Here is a 10,738-nt window from a genome sequence, read left to right as displayed (position 1 = left end):
CTGTTCAAATGCATTACTGCCTGGACTCCAAAGACCCAAATCTCTGTATATGTATCAAATTGTATTCTTGGTTTATAGCTCCACTATCCAGGTCCTGGAATATGCAGAATGCTACACTTACAGAAAAGGACAGCCACATCCTCATCTCCTTCCATCTCCTACGCTGGCCCTATTCATGTTAGGATCCAGTTCAAAATTAAAATCCTCCACAGCTTTATACCCATCTCTTCCTAGACTGTTCCCCATCCTCACCCTTTTGACAAATCCAATTCAAGGCTCTTCCTATCTCTGTGCATGGTCTCACTAGCAGTCGTGCAAGGGAGAATTTTCTGCTGTAGCTTATAATATGAAAGATCCATTTTGTAGCTCATTATCCAATTGGTTCTATTTAAAACGCTCTTGAAATCTTTGCTGAATTTCCATATGGTACCATTCCAGGTTTGCAGAAAGTAAAGGTGAAATAAGGCTACTTTTTAAGCTCTTGGGATTCTGGGCTGCATAAGGTGCTATCGTTGGCAACATAAATTAGACAAGCTGTGGGGGATCTGGAGAAACCTAGAATTTCTTGACATGCTCAGGACTCTAGCCTTTGCCCAGTAACATGATTTGCCAGGGGCCAGCACAGCTGCAGTACCATATAGAAGATACTTTTTACCTCATTTCACCCTCTATTGTTGCTTACCTTGCCAAAGCATTTTTGGGATGCAGTGTTAAGCTGAACTGTATGGATGGCAACCCACAAAGAGAAATTATTTAGCTCCTGACTGCTTTTCTCAGGTGCAATTGCTCATGCAAAGAGACAATCTTAGCATATTTTCCTCCCCCACAAAAACAAAACAACTACAAAACCAAACTCAAGAGATAAGATTGGTTACAAAATTAGGCTGTAGCTGCCTGGATTGTCTTTATTTAATGCTTTATATGTACATATGTAATATACAAAACACATGTCTGGCCAGCAATACTTTAAAAATTATATCTGACCCGTAGTCAATATTGCCTTAACACAGGGGTTTAATTATAGAAAACTACAGATTGGAAAAACAAAAATTTGCTAAAACATAGAAAAACATTAAGAATGATTTTAAAACTCGTCCTGAAATTCAAACTGAACCATTATTGAAAATGAGAAGTTTATTACTTAATACCAACTGGTACAAACATTTGTTAAACATATGGTAAACATTCGAAGTAAAAATATTTTGCTATTATCATCAAGTTGTAGAAATTACAATTACTTTCTGAGCAAGTGACCCATACACAGAAAACTAACTAATGGATTTAGAATCATTCGACTAGAACAAGGCTCACTTGTTTGCTTAGAAATTTTGTTATTTAAATATTCTCAAAGTCTACATTAAGGAAAGTCACATTTAGACTAGAAAATCTCTAATATTATACCTTATAACTGGATCAAGAAATACATTAAAAATGACATACGTTGGGGGAGGGAAGAAGAGATTTCTGTGCAGAGAATCTCCTGTAAACAAACCAGACCAGGAGAGGATAAAATATCATCGTGGCACAGAGTTCATCATCATGCAAAGTAACTCACATTTTACTACTTCCTATATTTTTCAGCACAAACCTTCATACCTATTTTATGTGAAGCTTAACTGCCAATCTTTGTATCCTTACTTTGCGTAGGAAAGGGGTACACAACCTATCTCCTGCAACACAGGTACTGGTTTTTGAAAAAAAAAAAAAAAGTGCACTTAGTTATCTTTCCCCCATGTAGGCCACACTCACCACCCTCTACAATGCTCTGCATCTTCATAGATCTGGAAAATAATGGTTTTGTGCAGCAGCACAGAGCAACACTGCTGTACAAACAGATCCCTAACTGGATTTCTCTCAAATAGTGTCACGGTCCTCAAACAGTACTAACTTTGTTAAAATTTCATTTTCCAATATACGCCAAGTCTCCAGTTCTTTCTGTTCTGTATCCATTAAAACAGTCATGCATACATAGTAAAAGATTTTTTTTGCATGTTAGTTGTTCTCATAGCCTGAAAACATTTGCTACATAACCTGCACAAAATAGAGTTCTCCTGTATTCTAGTCCTAGTATATCTCCTTCTGCTCTTTATTAATGATCTCACCCTGCTTGAATAAATCTTAATATAATTTTACGTACAGCGTAACAAGTTGCATATTTTAAGGTGCAAATCAAAATTCAAGGACAAACCATTAACAGTAATAATGTTGATAAAAAACCAAGATTAAATGTATGCTCATTTGAGAATGTACATAAATATTACCCATATAAATTCATTTAATGAATGCAATATTGAAAAACACTTCACAGCATAATGAACGTTAAACAGATTTAGTGGAATTTTTGTTTCCAGCTCAAAACCATGCATTTCAGTTGCATGAACTGTCACATCCAAAACATTTAATAGATTCATTCCATCATTTGTAGTACATAAAGGATACCAAGGTTATCAACAGTCACAAATATTTTGAAATTAGAGGACACATATATTGATTGGAGATTTGTTCCATTTGTGTAGAATGTTTGCAAGGATTCTCCAGTAACGGCATTCCACCACTATAATAAAAGAACAGTACATATGTAATTAGCAGAAATAGAATTAGATTAAGTTATGAATATAGGCATAACACAGGAGGCCTAGTTACCAATATTTTTCTTTTATTGTGCTTTTATGAAAAGAGACATTCTTGAATAATAGCAGGCATTCAAAAAACAGAAATTACAGGCACAAGACCTTCAGATGAAAAAAAACTGAACTGTTGGAGGATTTTGTTCTCTCTAGCACTGATACATTCCCTTGAGCAAAACACTTATTCCATAATCAGAATTGCATAAGAACTCTTAGTTCACAAAAATATTAACAAGAGTTAGAAGTTAAGTGGCAGCTGGGTCATCCTGTTATCCCGTGATAATACTATTCTCACTAGGAGGGTAGTAAAGCATTGGAACAGGCTGCCCAGAGAGGTTGTGGAATCTCCATTCTTAGAGGTTTTTACGACCCTGGTAGACAAAGTCTTGGCTGGGACAATATAGCTGAGGATGGTCCTACTTTGAGCAGGGGGTTGGGCAAGATGACCTCCTAAAGTCCCTTCCAACCCTAATTTTCTTTGGTTCTTTGAAAATAATACATGGAAGAAATCAGTAGGCATACCCATTGATCCCCTTCATAAACACAGGAGCAAAGAAACTGAAAAGCAACATATTTAAAATTGAACAGATCTATTTTTAATTGAAGCTCAGAGTTTCAATGAACAAAAGGATTCATCACTTACATAGAAGAAACCTTTTAGTTACTTTAGTGGGATACAGAGCATAGAAACCCTATTTTTGCAGATCGTACAGCAACCAGTAAACAGCAACAATCTGAGAGAACCTTTACTTAAAAGGACATTTTATTCCATAAGTGTACACAATCACTAGCCACTCCCAGGCAGCATCCTGGGCTCCATGAAATAAGTCAGGTTCAACAGGCCATTCTTTGCTCTAGTTCCTACCTCAATGGATACGGTATTTTTCAATTAGCATCCCCCTACCATTATATTAAGTCATTTTTCATCTTCGTTCCCCAAAAACAAGCTAGTAGCAAATGGTCACATTTTATAAACCAGAAGTCCAGTCTTGGTATGTGTATAGCACACAGCTCCTACTGAAGTTTATATTGAAGGGAAGGGGCTCCTATGATTAAGAGGAAGTCATACATCTGCAGGAGAGCCTATTACACTGTTAGTAGGAATATTTTGGTTATAAAATTGGTTTCCTCTTAAATCAAATGTCTAATCGTCTGATATTCAGCACGTCTCTTTGGAGTATAAAGAAAACAACTGCTATTGACTAACATATTTAGTATTTGTTTTCCTGACTCTAATACAGAATCAGAATGTTAGAAACGCTCCCAAATGCACTATTTGTTTATTAAATACTATATACACCGATTTATAGATTTGCAGGTGGTCCAAAATTTAGCACACACAGGAAACAATGAAAAAAAGGTGATTCTGCTCAGGTTTTTGAAAACCTGCATTTGGACAGGGATGCAATTTAGAAAAATGACAAAAAAAGAAACGTGACAAAGGAAATTGGATATAAAAGGGAAGGAGCTACAAGGAAGAAAACAATTTAGAACTATATTGTGCTCCATATGTATAATCAAATTTGGAATTTAAAATGTATTCAAAAATTGGAAGGGCCTTGTGCTCTGCAAAACCTTTCATGTTGACTAAGACGCTCAGCATATCTTCTAATCCTGCGTTTTAAATTAAAACACTTTCATTGGGTTTACCTTAAGATATCCTCCAGAAGACACAAGCATCTTACTGTCAGGAGAAAAACAGAGGTCTGTCACCCAGTAATCATGTGTTGGACCTCCTTCATCTATAGTGACGGGGGAGCAGAGATGAAGTAATTCACCACTTGAGACATCCCAAATCTGGGGGAAACAAGACAGACATACTATTAGCAGTATAAATACTAAGGGTCATTGTTGCAAGGAACATTGGAATTTATTTTTCAATACGAGAGAAATCAAACCTTTTCAACAAAGTGCAATTCTTGCAGTGACACAGCTACTGAGACAAGTCATTTTTAAACCAAAACTTTCACTTTTACTCAATGTATATTTAATCATACAAGCAACTCCTGGCAGACTAATCAGTAAAAAAAAAAGTGCCAGCTCATTATAGAACTAGAATCCCATAACTTACAGGAAATACGAAATAAATCAACACCACCAAAAAAAAAAAAATTCAGATTTTACATGACTAATGCACATTTTTGGGAGCTGGTATAGAAGGGTCACAATATGTTGTTTTCTTCCTTTTGGTGCTCAATATATAAAACAAAGTTTACGTAAACTCCTTAAGAAAAACCCCAAATGAGCAAAATCTATTAGTTGGTAAACCATAAGAAGTTTTACAAAAATGGGCATTTCAGGGTCCTACCTCACCAAAAATTTCTAACAACAATGCAACATCTGGCCTACATTTACATATCTATTTTGAATATTTTCTCATGTTTTTTGTAGTTTTTATCCCCTAATTCGTGCCAATCTTCTGCCCTTTTTAAAGTAGATTTTGTTATTGTATTGTGTTTCAATGACTTTCAGTTTTGTTGAATATTTACCACCCACAAAACAGCTGCCTTCATAGCAAAAGAACCCATATATTTACCTCTGCCTAGCAATTTCCCCAAAATTTCTCAGGTAATTTAGCTGACCAGAATGCAATTACCCAAATTCAATACTGCCACATGAACTGGCTTAAGCAGCCCCATGGCATTTTTGACTCCAGCATCTGAGTTATTAAAAAACGTCAACAAGTAAAAGAAAGAAAGTACCCGTATTTCCCTTTTGTCATCTCCGGTGGCCAATAATTTGTTATCAAATGAAAAAGTACAACACCGCACGCAGGCTTCATGACCCTTTAGCTCATGAAGAATGGAGGAACTTTTGAAGCTCCATATCTAAAAATAAAATGTTTAAAACAAAGCAAAAAATGTTTAGTGGAAAAGCTGCTATGATTTTATCTGTTCTTTAAATATGTATCAACATAGGAATTAATATTTAAAATATATGCAGCACCTTTCATATTACCACACACCCTTTCTAAGCATCACATATAAAACTGTTAACAGACATTGTTCCTTTAGTGATTAAATCCCAGAACATTTGCTAGGTATTTGAAAAAGTATGAACTCCTCTCTTTTTGGGTTACACACTTAAGGCAGAAACTTGATAAAGTTATTCTAGATGACAGCATTCCTGAATTAGGTCAAACATATTTTTATAAGCTGAGAAAATGTACTCCAGAGTTTCTTTTTGGTTTAAGACAGCAGAATATGTATTAACTACCTACTCTGATGTAAACTCAAAGAAGGTGCTTTTAACAAGGAGGCCAATAAATTTTCTTTGAAAACACGAAAGAGCCTTTAAATGTTCAAACAAATTGTTGATTTGTAAAATACTTAGAAGCAGATCTGGATCCTTCACTATGGAAATTCTGATATTGGGCAAGGGGGAAGGAGGGAAGATAACCACTTTCACAGACAGGAGCCTAAACTTGAGTTTGTAAATCTGTACTTAGACATTGTTCCAAGTTGAATTTAAAAGGCAACACCTTGGAACTCAATACTTTTGGAATTTAGGCTGGTACCTAAATATAGAATTCATTTTTGAAGTTGCATCTGTAAAGCTTTCCAGTCAGCTACTGTCTAGCGTTTTTAGTGTAAAGACTTAAAGCAATACACAGAATTATGTAAAACACTATGCACAGGAAGTTTGTATACTTAAAAGTGTGCATCTTAGTCAATGACTGTATGAAGGTATATCCATGATCAGTTTAAAAAGAAAAAAAGAGGTGTCTAGTAGAGTTAGAAAAGTAACCACTTCGTATATATATAATTTAATATTCGAAACGTTTGTGGTATTTGGGGTGACTGCTGGCTACTTCAAAGGCAGCCTACAATACACGTTTCAGAGAATACAGACTTTGTTGTATATATTTTAAAACATTGCAACAGCAAACCTTGGCAGTTTTATCAACAGAGGTAGATGAAAACTTAGTGGCATCAGGAGAGATGGCACAAGACAGAACAGTATCTTTATGGCAAGCAAAGTTGACTTCTATTTTCCCAGAAATGATATTCCACACCTACAAAAGATATAAAATAATACAGCTATTTTTACAAATCTCAATCAAGTCAATCTCAAAAAAACCCAAATCTAATAAAAAGTTAATCAACAAGATTAGAAAATTAACGTGGGGAGTATTCTACTGGTATGTTAAATTCTAAGATGTGATAAAGTAATTTGAATAGTAATTGAAAAATAAATTTTAAAAATGTTGTAGTTGTCAAAAATCTGTAGTTTTTCACTGCTAAATTATATATTAAAGGCACAATAAACTAAATGCCAAAGAAAACAACATGCAATTAAAAATCAGCCAAGTTATTTTTTGTTGGTAGTTTAGATTCTTAAAAAAATTCTTGGACTGGCTAAAGACGCTTTCATTCTAGGAATAACAGATGCTCTTCTTTTTAAAAACACAATGGAATTGTTGCCACCAATGGAGCTACTCACATGAAAGCCACTACGTAACTGATGCATCACCTTTGCACAAAGGTTTGCACGGATACAGAGCGGAATCACTTGGAAATAAAAACTTAGCATAGACAAGATCTAAGTTTAATTCTCTGAAAATTAAGCTTTGAGCCTCAAACTTTGTTCATGTATTTTGTTACTATTTAAAGATGCAATAATGTATTTCATTCAACTTGTTATTACACCAACATTATTTACCTTAACTGTTCCATCAGATGACCAAGAAAGAAGACGTGAATTTTCCAAAAGCCTAAAATTCTTGATCGTTTCATTGTGACCTTCTAGAAATAAGCATTCTTCCAACTCCCAATTCCACACCTGCTTACCAACACAAAAAGTGTCTAAGACAATAAATAGGCTCTTTCTTCACATTTCATACATAATTTAACAGGGATGATGATTAACAAGCATTCTTTAGAAGATAATATCCATTGCTTTTTATCCTGCATGAACCATGGAAGATCTGTACGTATTTAGTAAGCAAGCATGGGAGAGCACTAAATGATGGTCAGCTGAAAAAGCATGCTACACAATTCAATTAAAGCTAACAGCCAATCTGGCAGACAGTGACCCTTAAGATACAAAAAGGCAAAAGCCTTTCCCAGTAACATCTGCTTAATTTTTTTTTCACTAGTGGATATACACCCAACTGTCATTATTGCTTCTGAAAGATGTCATTGCAAACTGAAATTACGGACACAAACATAACTTATGTCAATAAATAGATTATTCATTATACTTTCCCCACTAACTCAGCTTTCTTTAATATTCAGCAAATATGATTAATCAAATGTTATTTTAAAAAGTTTCCTAACTTTGTATAGTTTTCCGTTTATAATTCAACAGTAAATTTCATATTCAAAGGCATGATTTTGAGCCCAGGTATTGCTACAGTAAATATGAAGATCCTTTTCTTCTTTACGTGTCATTGACATCAATTACTTATTTTGAATTGAATGAAATAGGTGTTTCAGAGTTGATAACTTTGGATTAGGTTCAAAACCCTTAAGTTAACTAAAGAAGCTGAAGTGCCATGTTTGGAAAAAATCTCGTTTCTTTACAATAATCACATCTGTTCAGATAGTTTTTACCATCTTTGATGTAAAAAATGGGATAACATAATTATGCAAACACAAAATACAATTCTAAATCACACAGCCACTGCAATACCTTTGATTTTACTAAAAAGTTTCTTCCTATTGCTTCATACAATGGAACTGCTGACTTGCTTCTTTTTGTTTCTGCCCTTGGTAAGCACGAACAATTTTATTTATCCCTACCGTCTACTCACTACTTATCTTTTAAATTAAATACTTTGCTGTAGCACTGATTGATAAGTCTAAAAAGTTTTTATTTTCAAAACATTGTTGAAACCGTTCACCTAAGTGACTGTAATGAAATAGGTACTCCAGATTGGGCAAATAAAAAAATTTAGAACATCTGAACTATAGATTTTACTTAGTTCTTAAAACTACAAATCAAACAAATTATACTGTTTTTGTTGCTTCATGGCGACAAGGATAGAGACCTTGTTAATAATGCCATTAATTAAATCTGCATGCAGCCAGGCAGTTTCAAGGATGGAGTGGGGTTAAGTGGAATGACCATACCAGTTTACACCATTAAAATAAAAAGAGGCTGCATCCAAATGGACCTGGGGACTAAGAATGGTCAGTATGGAAAAGGGTGAGAATTGTGGAACCTAAATCATTACAGTGCAACAAACTTCCCTTTAGTGTTCCAACACAACAATACACAGTATTGTACAAACCTGTATAACTGGATCATCATCACTTGAAATGAGGGTCTGGCCATCAGAGGTAAAGAGGCAATGTTTTACAGAGGTCTTGTGCCCACGCCTAGATTTCAAAACTCGGCCACCTGACACCTCTAAAACCTTTCCAATAAAAAAAGAAAAATTACACAGAAACATCACTGCTGGAGAATTTAAAAAAAAATGAAAAGGAAAGAAGCTTTTAAGAAAACCTGTGAAGTAAAGACAACAAAATGCAGAGTTATACAAAAGTGGTGACTCACAGTAGATGGGAAATAATAAAAAGTACCTTACCCTCCAGGAAACTGAAAAGATAATCTACACTAATAAAAAGTGTCTAATCATCTGTCAGCAGCCTTTGTGCATAAATCACATGTAACAACCTACATGCACTTTTACCCACATTTCTGCTCCATTACCATGACTGCAGCACACGAAATTAACCAGCCTGTGAATGTTGTGCTCTGCAGAGAACAAATACGTATTTATTTTTTAAATTTAAAAGTAGATGTCTCCATCATTTGAAATGGGACAAAGAGGCCCCAATGCTTCCACTATTAATGAGGGTTAACTCACTCTCTTAACGTGAATGAACAAAAGGCCCTGTAATTAGGAACACAGGAAAGCAGGGCTGGAAAGGACATCAGGAGGTCTTTTACTCCAGCCCTCTGACCAAGTCAGGATTGTCTCTGACAAAATCATCCCACTCACATGTCTAACTTGCTTTTGAAAATTTCCAGGGATGGAGATTCTGTCCCTAATCCTGTCCCCAACATCTACAGCGAAAAACAAATCTCCACCTCCTTTATGCCATGTAGGTATTTGAAAACTATTATCATCAAATCTCCCCTCAGTCTTTTTCTCTCCAGACTAAATTATCCTAGGTCTTTCAGCATTTCCTCGTAAGTCATGTTTTCCAGACCTCTAATCATTTTGGTTGCTCTCTGCTGGACTCTTTTCAATCTGTCCACATTTTTCTTGAAAGGTGAAGCTTCAAGTTGGACAGTGTACTCCAGACGAGGCCTCACCAGCACCAAAATGGCAAAGGAATTGCTTCCCTTGATTAGCAAGTGACACCCCAATTAATACAACCCACTATGCTGTTGGCTTTTTTTTTTTTTTTTTTTGCAATAAGGACACACTGTTAACTCATATGTAGAGCCCTACCAAAATTGTGGCAGAAGTTCACAGTACAGCAGTGCCTTTAATCTTGTTCTTTTTGCCGTGAGCAGTCCCCCCTCCCCACACTGACTGGCTGAAAGGCAATTAATGCTGTATTTTTTGCCCCTTGGCCATTCATTCAGTGGCATGGGGGAAGGGAAGAAGGCCATGGTGAAAAGAGCAAGATTAAAGGCATTACTGTGCAGTGAACTTCCACTGCAATTTAGGTAGGTCTCTACTCATATTCAGCTTATGACCCACTGTAACCCTCAGGCCCTTCTCTGCAGTTCTTCAGCCTAGACAATAATTCTTCTGTCTGTATTTGTGCATGCAATCCTGAAAAAATTCTGTGACAATTCAAGAGAATCTTTCCTTTCTTACAGTTCTTTCCACTGTTTATTCCACATCAAAGAATAACTGAGGGGGTGTGGGTGTGTGCGTACTGTGCACTTTTAAACTTTAATAACTTAGGTTGTAGGTATGATAGAAACAATCTGTAAAAGGCATTTAAAAGCAAATTTATTAAAGTTTTAGGACAACTAGAGTACACAATGCTAGACTTCATAAGTAATAATGAATTTATTCTTAAATAAATTGTAGCTGCATGCAGTAACTCAAGAACAACTGGAAAACATTTTCAAGGAGTTGGAAGATTGGATTGAGCACTGTATCATGATGGATGGTGGTTATGTTGAAGTCTAGCATTGTGTAC

At 35.5% G+C, this 10,738-nt stretch overlaps 1 protein-coding gene across 4 annotated transcripts in view; it reads right to left on the bottom strand.

Moving 5' to 3' along the window:
- Positions 1-867: 867 nt before the first annotated feature.
- Positions 868-10,738, bottom strand: part of APAF1 (apoptotic peptidase activating factor 1) — a 68,045-nt gene continuing 58,174 nt past the window's right edge. For all 4 annotated transcript variants that reach the window (XM_019545095.1, XM_019545098.1, XM_019545097.1 and 1 more), the window contains 6 exons: positions 8,863-8,988; positions 7,290-7,409; positions 6,517-6,642; positions 5,330-5,455; positions 4,278-4,424; positions 868-2,554 (listed from right to left, as the gene is read on the bottom strand). In XM_019545095.1, the coding sequence (XP_019400640.1) occupies positions 2,408-2,554; positions 4,278-4,424; positions 5,330-5,455; positions 6,517-6,642; positions 7,290-7,409; positions 8,863-8,988 (792 nt within the window). In that variant the 3' untranslated portion in view covers positions 868-2,407. The remainder of the gene's footprint in view (positions 2,555-4,277; positions 4,425-5,329; positions 5,456-6,516; positions 6,643-7,289; positions 7,410-8,862; positions 8,989-10,738) is intronic.

Source organism: Crocodylus porosus, unplaced genomic scaffold (assembly GCF_001723895.1).
Source record: "Crocodylus porosus isolate Cpor-Errol unplaced genomic scaffold, CroPor_comp1, whole genome shotgun sequence".
In the NCBI taxonomy this organism is placed as follows: domain Eukaryota; kingdom Metazoa; phylum Chordata; order Crocodylia; family Crocodylidae; genus Crocodylus; species Crocodylus porosus.
The sequence above is the reverse complement of the archived record's forward strand: the minus strand, read 5'-3'. Positions and strand labels throughout refer to the sequence as shown.